The 13443-nt window shown below is 40.0% G+C and overlaps 1 protein-coding gene across 6 annotated transcripts in view; it reads right to left on the bottom strand.

The window, feature by feature from the left end:
* The window catches only part of HMG20A (high mobility group 20A), a 99234-nt gene that overhangs the window by 61745 nt on the left and 24046 nt on the right, over positions 1-13443 (bottom strand). For 3 of the 6 annotated variants that reach the window (XM_066341757.1, XM_066341756.1, XM_066341755.1), the window contains exon 2: positions 801-963. The exons of the other annotated variants lie outside the window; for them this stretch is intronic. In XM_066341757.1, the coding sequence (XP_066197854.1) occupies positions 801-826 (26 nt within the window). In that variant the 5' untranslated portion in view covers positions 827-963. The remainder of the gene's footprint in view (positions 1-800; positions 964-13443) is intronic. 6 annotated transcript variants of the gene reach the window in all.

Genomic DNA, 13443 nt, shown 5'->3' on the forward strand with positions numbered 1-13443 from the left:
TTATTATTTAAACTATAAATATCATGAAATTATGGGTTTTTTTCTCAAAGTGACACACCACCCAAGTTATGCTCGGTTTTTTGGCAAATTTTGACATACCAAGCTCAAAAGATTGTCCATCACTGATCTAGTGTCTTATCAGTTCCCTCATCCTACCAATATGAGAACATTTACTAATTATATTTCTAATTAACAAAATGTCTTATTCTCTTCTGTTGGCCTTTGAATTATTATAATGATCAAATTCACAATAAAGTTCTTGAATTTGGACCTCCACTGTTTCTTATAACTGACTAATTTTTTTGTCCAACAGACGACATTGTGCCTATGATACTAAATGTAAAAATGAATATAACTTCTAAGTTTTTAATTTTCCTGTGATATACCTAAGTATTTCTTTCATCTCTTGGCTCAATTACACTGCTCACAAAAATTAGGGGATCAAGGAACATGCAGATACTCCAGTACTTTCAGCCTTTTGTTTAGTGCATTTTCACCAATGAAATAAAAGTTGGTGTTGCATCTCATTTGCATAATCAACTTTCTTTAGCCTAAAAGAGAAATTAAGAAAACAATCCCCTTCACTATTGCAACAAAAAAATAAAGTACCTAGGAGTAAATTTAACCAAGGAGATTAAAGACTTGTACTGAGAAAATTATAAAACATTGATAAAGGAAATCAAGGATCAAGGAAGATACAAACAAATGGAAGCATGTATCATGTTCATGAATAAGAAGAATAAACATCATTAAAATGTCTATATTACCCAAAGCAATATATAAATTCAATGTAGCCTGACCTGTGGTGGTGCCGTGGATAAAGCATTGACCTGGAATGCTGAGGTAGCTGGTTCGAAACCCCGGGCTTGCTTGGTCAAGGCACATATGGGAATTGATGCTTCCTGCTCCTCCCTCTTTCTCTCTCTCTCTCTCTCTCTTGTCTTCAAAATGAATAAATAAAATCTTAAAAAAAATTCAATGTAATATCAATTAAAATACCAATGACATACTTCAAAGATATAGAACACATATTCCAAAAATTTATACAGAACCAAAAAAGAACTCAAATAGCCTCAGCAATCTTGAAAAAGAATAATAAAGTGGGAGGCATCATACTTCCTGATATCAAGTTATACTACAAGGCCATTGTTCTCAAAACAGCTTGGTTCTGATGCCACAGTCACAGAGCTCCAGGGAAAAGCACCCTGGTCTCAACTCTCCAGGCAGAGGAGAACAGAAGCTCCATATTCACGCATGCTGCAAATGGCTTTTTCCAGTCTACCTGAATCATTACCAGCTAGAAGCAGCGGTCATTGGGACTTGGACATAAGCTACAAAGTATAGAATGGTGACAACAATTCCAGTGCCATGCGGACTTTTCCTGTGGGGAACTTTCCTGGACTCCTGCTCCCTGTGACAGCTCCTAACAGACTGAACTGTGGTTGGGTTGCATTTTTCAGGGATTTGGCATGGTGATGGGGCCAACTTGGACTTGGTGAACATGTTAAGGACACTACTCTTTTATGGATTCTTGCTGTATTGGCCAAGAGTTTGCTTAAATCACTGTAAAAAAAATAGAGGACTGGATGAAGAAGATGGGGCACATATACACCATGGTATACTCTTCAGCTAGGAGAAATGATGACATCGGATCACTTACAGCGGAATGGTGGAGTCTTGGTAGCATTGTGCGGGGTGAAATAAGCGAATCAGAAAAAAACAGGAACTGCAGGATTCCATACATTGGTGGGACATAAAAGCGAGACTAAGAGGCATGGACAGGAGTATGGTGGTTACGGGGGGTGGGGGGAGGGAAGGAAGGAGAGGGGGAGGGGGAGGGGTACAGAGAGAACTGGATGGAGGTTGGCGGAGGACGATCTCTCTTCGGGTGATGGGTATGCAACAGAACTAAATGACAAGATAACCTGGAAATGTTTTCTTTGAATGTACGTACTCTGATTTATTGATGTCACCCCATTAAAATAAAAATTTATTTATAAAAAACAAAAACAAAAAACAACAGCTTGGTTCTGGCATAAGAACAGGCATATAGATCAATGGAACAGAACTGAAAACCCAGAAATAAACCCACAGCTCTATGGACAACTGATATTTGACAAAGGAGGTTAAGAGCATACAATGGTGTGCTCTTTAATAAATGGTGATGGGAAAATTGGACAGCTACCTGCAAAAAAGTGAAACTAGACCACCAACTTACACCATTCACAAAAATAAACTCAAAATGGATAAAAGACTTAAATGTAAGTCATGAAATCATAAGCATTTTAGAAGAAAACATAGGCAGTAAGCTCTCTGACATCTTTCACAGCAATATATTTGCTGATTTATCTCCACAGGCAAGTGAAATAAAAGACAGGATAAACAAATGGGACTATATCAAACTAAAAAGCTTTTGCACAGCTAAGGACAATGTGAACAGAATAAAAACATAAACCACACAATAGGAGAACATATTCGACAATAGGTCTGATAAGTGATTAATAACCAAAATTTATAAAGCACTTGTAAACTCACCACCAGGAAGATAAACAATCTAATCAAAACATGGGCAAAAGAAATAAATAGATAGTTCTCCAAAGAGGACATACAGATGGACAATAGAGAGATGAAAAAATGTTCAACAGCACTAATCATTAGAGAATTGCAAATTAAAACCACAATGAGATATCAACCTCACATCAAGTCAGAATGGCACTCATTAACAAAATAATACAGAATAAGTGCTGGCAAGGATGTGGAGAAAAGGGAACCCTCCTGCAGACTGGTTTAGCCACCGTGGAAAATGGTATGGAGATTCCTCAAAAAATTAAAAATCAAACTGCCTTTTGACTTAGCCATCCCACTTTTAGTAATATATCCCAAGAACACCACATCACTGAATCAAAAGAAGAAATGCAACCCTGTTTATGGAAGCATTGTTCACAATAGCGAAGATCTGGAAACAGCCCAAGTGTCCATGAGAGGACGAGTGGATTAAAAAGCAGTGGTACGTATATATATATACAATGGAATACTATGGGGCCACGAAAAAGAAGGAAATCTTACCTTTTACGACAACATGGATGGACCTGGAAACTATTATGTTAAGTGAAATAAGCCAGGCAGAGAAGGAACAATATCATATGACATCACTCATTTGAGGAGTCCAATGAACAATGTGAACTGAGGAACGGAACTGAGACAGGGGAGGGATCAAAGGTAACAGAGGAAAATAGAACAGAGGGAAAGGGGATGATAGGATGGGATAAACCTGAAGGGAAGGGGGGAGGGCGATGTGTGGAGGGGGGTAAGTGAGATATTGAGGGGAATACGGGGGAGGAGGGATGCCTTCAGGGTGACACTAAATCTATGTAAACACAAAAAATAAATATCAATAAAAAAGAAGTTATGGAGAAAATAGTACAATTCTATTCATTTACTTATTTTTTAATGTGTATAAACTAATGAAAGTTTATTATCTAATTAAGAATCACAATTTAAAAACTGGCCTACATGTCTTTATGATCTTGTGCTAGGCCAGTGGTCAGCACACTCAGTAGTCAATAGAGCCAAATATCAACAGTACAATGATTGAAATTTCTTTTGAGAGCTTAATTTTTTAAACTTAAACTATATAGGTAGGTACATTCCTTACTGAGGTAGCGTCTGCATGTGGTATTTTGTGGAAGAGCCACACTCAAGGCGCCAAATAGCTGCATGTGGCTTGTGAGCCATAGTTTGCCAACCAGGGGACTATGGAAAGACTTCCTGAAAAGGAAACAAAAAGCTCCAACCACAAAAGGGAAAAATTATAAATTGAAAATTACTAAAATTAAGAATGTCTGTTCTTTAAAGACCATGTTAAAAGAGTGAAAAAGTAAGCTAAAGATGGGGAAATTATATTTGTAATACACATATTCCCTAAAGACTCAAATTCAGAATATATAAAGAATTCCTACAAATCAGTAAGATAAACAACCCATTTTAATAAAGATTTCATTTCTTGATTTTAGAGAGAAGGAGGAGAGAGAAAGGGGAAGGTGGGGGGAGTGGGAAGTATCAACCTGTAGTAATTGCTTCTTGTATGTGCCTTGACCCTAACTGGGGACCTCAGCATTCCATGTTGATGCTCCATCCACTGTGCCACCACAGGTCAGGCTAGACAACCCATTTTTAAAAAAAGGCTAATAAGAAAACAACAACTTCACAAAAGAGACTATACAAATGATCAATACCCACAGAAAAAGAAATACAACATATTTATCAGATTGGTTAAAAATAGAAACAATTGATAATACAGTGTTGCTAAGGATGGAGAGGAACTGAAATTTTCTTATGTTGCTAGCAGAAATTTAACTGTGCTTTGGAAATAACTCTGGAAAACCCCCTGGTAACAACTGCTACAATAACCTATCCTATGAACCAGAAATTCTATTCCTAGTAAATACATCCAAGAAGAATGAGTGGAGATAGATGTCCAACAAAAGACATGTACAAGAATGTTCACATCAACCTTATTAGTAGCAGCCTCAAGGTGGAACCAACCCATGAGGCCACCAACAGTGGCATAGATACATATGATATACTCCTACAATGCAAACATTGAAATACTACTTAGCCTGAACTACTTGTACATGCAACACGGATGAACCTTATACACATAACAATGAACAAAAGCAACCAGATCCATGAGAATAAGTATTCCATGAATCCGCTTGTGTGATGCTGAAGTGCAGGTAAAACTACTCTTTGGTGACAGAAACCAGAATAGTGGTTATCTAAGATGAAAGAGAGAGGGTACTGTCTGCACAGAGCCCCTTAAGTGCTGGAAATATTCACGTTTACATGTATATTTACATATATATAATTCATTGCCTTGTAAATTTAATATTTGTGTGTTTTTTTTTACCATATATATCAGTTTTAAAAACTTGAAAGGAAGAACACTGGTTTAGGTCACCAGGTCCATCTACACATCCAAGTCTCGACCTCTAACCTGAATGTCTCTTTTAGGGACATCTACTCCCATTTCTGAGTAGCTCTGACCATTACAAGGTGTATCTTTATAATAAACCCTAATCCTATCCCCAAGGAGCTGCTGTCCTTAGGTTCTGATTCTACCCTTTTGGGGACAAACAGAACAAGTCTGTTCCCTTTTCTAAATATTATCCCCTCAGTTACAGCAAGACTTGTCTGATGGCTGCTGTGATTCTGTTGCAAACCAGCATGACTCGTAATTTTGCAGGTCTCGAGTGGGTATGGTGGAGGATTTGAGGATTAGAAAATAAACAGAAAGAAAAAGGACAGGATCAGGAGGCCTCATTGCCAAGTTGATGGCTTGCAAGAGTGAGTCTCTGTCCCCAAAATGCTTTATTTATAGAGCAGAGAGCAAACTATTTACAAAACAAAGAGAGTTCAGCTACAAAGTCACATTTCTGAGGCAAACCAAGAATTCTCTCATGTGCAGAAACCCCCCATCATGCATAACACCTTAACTTCACAAAACAAAGAATAAAAAGAAAACTGCTTCCAGTCTCTTTGAGGCATGAGGGATAGGATGAGTAGAAAACATCAGCATCATAGCTAACATGGAGGTGTGGGGAAGGGCATGTAAATTGCCTTTACCAACTTAAATAATCAGAAGTTGTGGGGAAGAGCTTAGCCTTTAGCAACTTAAGCAAGTGGGGGGGGGGATGGGCAGCAAGGACCCTGTCAGCTTACTGCCAGTCCCCCACACCTCTGTCCCCCCAAAATCAAAACTGTCTCTGCAGCCCGTTTCCCACATGATTCCTTTGGGCTCTAAAGACTCTAGAACTCTATATTTTATTAGTCTACATCTTCATTTGCCTTTCTCTATACCTGTGTTGAGCCTTTCTCCTTCAGTTAAAGTATTCTAAAGTTATGCTTCAACCAGAGATCACCAACTTGTAGATTTTTCTTCAAAATATAAATTTTAAATGTCAATATTTACAGTATGCAGTTGGCCACAACTAGATCCTTATGTGAGCAGGAAGAGATATCCCTCAATGCTCAACACATTAGAATAACAGCGCACCTCATGAAAGACATCTAACTCACCAGGATTTGGAGAATGCTCAGCATTAAATGTTCAGACCAGGAAAATGAGAAGTGTATTTCTTAGACAGAAAGAAAGCAGATCAGTGGTTGTTGGGCAAATGAGTTTGTAAAATCTGTATTTTTTGTTTGCTCACTTTTAGTGTTAAAAAATGGCGTAGGGCAGTGCCAGGTATGTGATCTGTGAAATTGCTAATTATCTTCCTGCTTGGGAAAGGCCACTGCTATGCTAATTTTGCTGGAGGAGAGGTTTTCCTGCCAAAAAGGTTTTAAAAGGAGAGAAGGAGAAAGAGGAGGGAGAAGGAAGCCATGTTTACAGAGTGAGAGCAGAAGACAGAGTGCTAAAGAAAAAGCCAAGATGCTAGGAAAAGACTGAGAAGTCAGTTTTGCAGAAAAAGAAGCCATGCTGACAGAGTGAGTACAGATGGGGAACCAGAGGTTGAGGGGCTTTGGGACTGGTGAGGCCTTTGATTCTAGGAGAAACCGGAGAAGATTCTCTCAGTTATGAAACTGGACAATGTCAGTGGTTTTGTGAGCCCTGTGTGTGTTTGCTCGTTGGCTGGTACAAGTCTTGAATAAAGGCATGGCTCACCATTTTTTGGCTCCAGTTTCTTTACTATCTGACTGAATCCAATGTGAACATGCATGTGAATGGCCGCGACGGACGTGACTACTGGCCATACAGTGGTGATTCTTTTGCCTTGCACAGTAAGGGAAGGATGGGAACATGGAAAGCACAAGTGATTCCTAAAGTAATAAATTACAATGGACTTCATGAACAAACATAAAAGCATTTCCCTAACCTCAAAGAGCCAATGAAGAATTCATGGAATTGTGTATTTTAAGTGAAAGTTTAGGAGATAATATAAAACCAGAATGAGATTTTTCTCACACTCAGGATAATGTATGCTTTAGCAGTCCTCATGCCTTCTGTTTAAAAAGCCAAACACAGTTTGCCTATAGTATCTTTTCATATTGATGACCGTCCTCTTACTGCTGAATCTCATATTCTTCCTGATTTGTCCTTTATTGCACAGACTAGAATAATAATCAAGACAGACTCAAGATTATCTACATGGCCTTGGCAGGCTTGCTCAGTGGAAAGAGCGTCACCCTAGCGTGCGGATGTCCCAGGTTCGATCCCCAATCAGGGCACACAGGAGAAGCGACCATCTGCTTCTCTCCCCCTCCCACCCCCCATTTCCCTCTTGCAACCAGTGGCTCGATTGGTTCCAGCATCACCCCCAGTGCTGAGGATGGCTTGGTTGATAAGGAGCATCAGCCCCAGATGGGTGTTGCCAGGTGGATCCAGGTTAGGGCGCATACAAGAGAGTCTGTCTCACTAAAAAAAGAATAAGATTATCTACAGATAAGATTATTTCCAATATAAATTATACAAAAATATATTCATCTTATGACTCGGGGAAGTTCTTAGGCAGAATATAAAGTAAAAACGAGAAGAAAAATTTACTACTAATAATGCTTTATCATAATCTGAGAGAGAAATTCTTGCACAATTGTGCTCTCCAAGACAAAAAGTGTCATGGAATGGACAGTTTTATGAAGCTGGCCTAGAAAGATGCCTGAAGAGAGTGAGGTAATGTTACCTCAGTAACTTTAGGTAGAGCCTGCTGCATCATGCAGTGACACACTGACTTACTAAGTAGGAAACTAAGTATGGGAGGATATAGGACTGAGTTTAGTATTTGACATCAAACCTCTTTCAACTGCTCTGAAGCTACTGTCCCTCCCTTTTTATTGATCTAACACTTGGCACTTAAACTCTATTACCAGAAATCTCATCTCTTTGTGTTATAATTTCTTTTGTATTTATTGATTGAAGAGAGAAAGGAAAGAGAGAAAGAGAAACTTCAATTTGTTGTTCTACTTATTTATGCATTCATTTAGTTGTTTCTTGTATGTGTTCTGACTGGGGATCAACCCTGCAACCGTGGCATATTAGGATAATGCTGAGCTACCTGGCCAGGACAACTCCAAAACCAGTCAGTATAATACATGCATTACCAAGGAAGGTAGGAGAAGCTGTTAAACCAACTGATGCCAGTTAAAAATCAATCTTCCTTCCAGGCTCACAAAGAGAGAAGAGTGCAAAGCAGACTATTACAGGTCATAGTAAGGTTAGTTCAGAACTGCAGCTACAATTTATTTTTTATCATGTATATAGTGTGTCTGTAAAGTCATGGTACACTTTTGACCAGTCACAGGAAAGCAACAAAAGACAATAGAAATGTGAAATCTGCACCAAATAAAAGGAAAACCCTTCCAGTTTCTATAGGATGATATGGCAGCATGTGCACATGTGCAGATGATGACATAACACCGTGTATACAGCGGAGCAGCCCATGGCCATGCCAGTCAAGAAGTGGGCGGTACAGAGGAAAGTTCAGTGTGTCCTGTGGCTCGCTAAATTCGAATCCGTGACCAAAGTGCAACGTGAATATTGGCGCGTTTATAACGAAGCGCCACAAATAGGAATAACATTACTCGGTGGGATAAGCAGTTGAAGGAAACCGGCAGTTTGATGGAGAAACCCCGTTCTGGTAGGCCATCAGTCAGTGACGAGTCTGTAGAGGCTATATAGCAGGGGTCCCCAAACTACGGCCCGAGGGCTGCATGCAGCCCCCTGAGGCCATTTATCCGGCCCCGCCGCACTTCTGGAAGAAGCACCTCTTTCATTGGTGGTCATTGAGAGGAGCACATTGACCATCTCATTAGCCAAAAGCAAACCCATAGTTCCCATTGAAATACTGGTTAGTTTGTTGATTTAAATTTACTTGTTCTTTATTTTAAATATTGTATCTGTTCCCGTTTTGTTTTTTTACTTTAAAATAAGATTATGTGCAGTGTGCATAGGGATTTGTTCATAGTTTTTTTATAGTCCAGCCCTCCAACGGTCTGAGGGACAGTGAACTGGCCCCCTGTGTAAAAAGTTTAGGGACCCCTGCATAGGATAGCTTCCTAAAGAGCCCTAAAAAATCTGTGCATGAGCCCACATTGAACTGCACTGAATAGGTATGAAACTGGGAGAGTTTTCCTTTTATTTGGTGCAGATTTCACATTTCTATTGTCTTTTGTTGCTTTCCTGTGACCAGTCAAAAGTGCACCATGACTTTACAAACACACTGTATTTACTAAGTACTGAAACAATAAACATGAAGTCCCACTAAAAGTTGAACACACCAACTTAAATATATGACTTCTCTACCCTCCACGAGGGCATAGTTTTTTTTTTTTGGGGGGGAGAGACCATTTAGTTAACAATTAAAATACTTAGAAGAAAAAAGGAAAAATGGTCTCATAATCATTATAGTATACCCTGCTTTCTAATACATTCATAAAGTGATGCACTACTGAACTTAAATTCACTTATTCTATTTGAAAAATAGTGTTCTGAATTTCAAATGTTTGAACTCCTATTGGATGATGACCAATTGTTAACTAACAGGATAATGTCCTTAATATATAAAAATAATTGCTATTTTAGTATTGGCGAGGCATTTTTTTTTTAAGTGAGAGGAAGGGAGGCAGAGAGACAGACTCCTACATGTATCCAACCGGGATCCACCCGGCAAGCCCACTAGGGAGTGATCCTCTGCCCATCTGGGGCTGTTGCTCCATTGCAACCAGAGCCATTTTTTTTTAGCGCCAGAGATGGAGTCCATGGAGTCATCCTTAGTTCATTAGGCCAACTCAATTGAGCCAGTCAACCAAGGCTGCAGGAGGGGGAGGGGGAAAAAGGAAGGCGGGGGGGGGGGGGGAAGGAGAGAGACAAAGAGAGAGACAAGGAGAGAGAGGTTGGAGGGGTGAAGAAGCAGATGGCTGCTTCTCCTGTGTGCCTTGATCAGGAATCGAACCTGCAATATCCACACACTGGGCCAACACTCTACCACTGAGACAACTGGCCAGGGCTGGCATTTACTATTTTTTAACAGCAAAGATGCAATTATAGCAACTGACCCCTTAGTCTTTTGCCTAGCTCCCTTGAGAAGCAATATCCATCTATAGGGCAGCACTCTAAGACAGGTGATACAGAGATTAATTCTAATCCTGTGCACCAGGATTATTTATTCCACGACAGTCACTAAACTACAAAGAAATGAGTTATAATTTCTAGTGTGATAAGACTTTATTTAAGTAAACATTAAACTCTCTGCAGAAAGAAATAAAAGTACCAATGATGACACAGGCATGGAAAAATTGTAAACAATACATCTATTCTCTATCAATGCTACTGCTTCAGACAAAACCGCCAAACAAGTGGGAGAAGGCACATAATTAGTAAAGGCTGAGAGCTACAAACATAAGAGTTGATCAAAGCCTTTCTTTGCACAATAAACGAATCTATACAGTATCATCAGTAGCATGTATTGCTAGAGAAACATTTTAATTAAACACCAGGGAGAAGAAATCTGCCAGTTAGAATTTGAAGTAGGCTGCTTTGCTAGGAAATAAATGGCTAGCAGCTTGCAGTCTTTCTGGCAAAATAAAGCTGCTCTTTTCTCCCTTTTTAGAAGTAAATATAAAACCACTCCATTATGTTTATTTAATATAGTCCATAATTTGCAATTAGCTTGAGAAGAGCGTTTCTACATATTGTAGAGGTCCTTGAACAAAAATTTCCCCCCATAATAATAATGCGCCATATTTGTATATTACTATAGTATTATAGAAAGAACTTCAAGATTCCTATTATTCTCGTCTTGGTCAGGTGGCTCAGGTGATCAGAGCATTGTTCGATACGCCAAAGCTGAAGGTTAAATACCTTGTCAAGGCACATACAACAATCAACTAATGATGCATAAATAAGTGGAACAATAGATTTATGTGCTTTTTCTTTCTCTAAAATAAATCAATAATAAAAATTCCTCCCATTCTTTCACTAGTTCTAGAGTCAGTGATTTACACTTTAAAAACCCTGACCTGGCTTGACCAGGCAGTGGCGCAGTGGATAGAGTGTTGGATTGGGATGTAGAGGACCCAGGTTCGAGACCCCAAGGTCGCCAGCTTGAGTGCGGGCTCATCTGGTTTGAGCAAAAGTTCACCAGGTTGGACCCAAGGTCGCTGCCTTCAGCAAGGGGTTACTTGGTCTGCTGTAGTCCCCCGGTCAAGGCACATATGAGAAAGCAATCAATGAACAACTAAGGTGCCAAAACAAAAAACTGATGATTGATGCTCCTCATTTCTCTCCATTCCTGTCTGTCTGTCCTTATCTATCCCTTTCTCTGTCTGTAAAAACAACAACAACAACAAAACCCTGACCTGTGAATAGCTATAAAAGTCTGGTAAATTTGCAAATATCAATAAATAAGTGAAGCTTTAAAAATCATTTCTCTTACCAGTTCTATTAACTATGAACATAAAGAAGCAGAAAGTGAGAGGGACAGACAAGGACAGACAGGAGGGAAAGAGATGAGAAGCATCAATTCTTTGTTGCGACACCTTAGTTGTTCATTGATTGCTTTCTCATATGTGCCTTGACCTGGGGGCTCCAGCCCAGCCAGTGACCCATTGCTCAAGCCAGTGATCATGGGGGTCATGTCTATGATCCCAAGCTCAAGAAGGTGACCCTACGCTCAAGCTGGTGAGCCCATACTCAAGCCAGCAACCTTGGGGTTTTGAACCTGGGTCTTCAGTGTCTCAGCCTGACACTCTCTCCATTGTGCCATCACCTGGTCAGGCAGCATCTATTTTCTTAAACATATTAATTATAGTCTGTATCTGTCACTCCAATACTAGATCATTTCTTTATCCATTTCTATTGTCTACATTTTCTTTCTTTTTCTTTTTCTTTGTATTTTTCTGAAGTGGGAAGCAAAGAGGCAGAGACAGATTCCTGCATGTGCCGACAGGGATCCACCCGGCATGCCCACTAGGGGGCGATGCTCTGCCCATCTGAGGTGTTGTTCCATTGCAACCAGAGCCTTTCTAGTGCCTGAGGTGGAGGCCATGGAGCCATCCTCAGCACCTGGCCAACTTTGCTCTAATGGAGCCTTGGCTGTGGGAGGGGAAGAGAGAGAGAGAGAGAAAGAGAAAGAGAAAGAGAGAGAGAAAAGGGAGAGGGAGAAAGGTGGAGAAGCAGATGGGTGCCTCTCCTGTGTGCACGGGCTGGGAATTGAACCCAGGACTTGACATGCTGGGCCGATGCTCTACCACTGAGCCAACCGGGCAGGGCCTATTGTCCATGTTTTCTATTGATCTTTTACTTCTTGCATGTCTGGTAAATTCTGCTAGCATGGTGAATCCTGTGTACAAAGTATCAATATTGTAGAAGCTTTAACTGATATTACTTCCTCCAGAGAAATCAGCCTCTTCTCTGAAATGCAAAAGCAGGAGAGATTCTCTTACTTCAGTTGAGGTGGTTTGAGGCTAAGTGGCAATTTTTATAAGGCTCTCTATTCCTAGTTTGCCCCTACTTAAGGGCACAGTCCACATGGGAACCCTACTTAAGAGTTGGAGGTTTTTACAGGTCCTTGGAGGGGCCTGAATTTTAATTTTTGGTTCTCAACATTATGAGATGGATAAAAAAATTCACTCTGCTTCCGAGTCTGTGCAGCAAATACCTTAATGGCAAAGTAAGTTAAAAAATCATTTCTTGGTGCCTCCCTTATCTTCCAAGATATTGGCTCTTCTGTCCTGGCCACCTGAAAATTCCTAAACTTGATTTTTGTATACCCTGCCCCATGAGACTACTGTTTTCTGTTTTTAGCAGACCCTCGGCTAAGTTTCATAGTTTCTCATCCTGTAGTATGTATTAAGCAAATTCCTAGAGGGAAAAGAGAAGCATAGGAAATGGCTCTGGCCAGTTTAGCTCAGTTGGTTAAGAGCATCGTCCTGAAATGATAAGGTTGCAAATTTGATCCCTGGTCAGGGCACACATGAGAAGCAACCAATGAATGCATGACTGAGTGGAACCATAAATTAATGCTTCTCTTCCCCCCTCCACTCTCTCTCTCTTCCTCTATCAATCAATTAAAAAAAAAATTAAGCCCTGGCTGGATAGCTCAGTTGGTTGGAGTTCCCTCCCACAGCATGGAGGCATCATGCAGGCTGCTGGTTGGAGTAGCTTGATGTTCCTGTCTCTCTCAAAAAAGAAAAGGAAAGGAAAAGAAAAGAAGAGAAGAGAAAAGAAAAAAGAAAAGTCATCAGCTTGTTTGAAATTCCCTGAGTCCCATGACTTTGGTTTTTCAGATGGTGCTGGCTGCCTCAGTAGGTCTCTGAAGCTTCCACTATTCTTTCCTTTTTTTTTTTTTTTTTTTTTTTTACAAAATCTGCCTCTTCATGTTTTTCTCAGCAAAAGCATAAGTCTGCAGCAAGCTATTTCCTCAGAGACAGGAGTGGAAGTCATAG

Source organism: Saccopteryx leptura, chromosome 6 (assembly GCF_036850995.1).
Source record: "Saccopteryx leptura isolate mSacLep1 chromosome 6, mSacLep1_pri_phased_curated, whole genome shotgun sequence".
Lineage (NCBI taxonomy): Eukaryota > Metazoa > Chordata > Mammalia > Chiroptera > Emballonuridae > Saccopteryx > Saccopteryx leptura.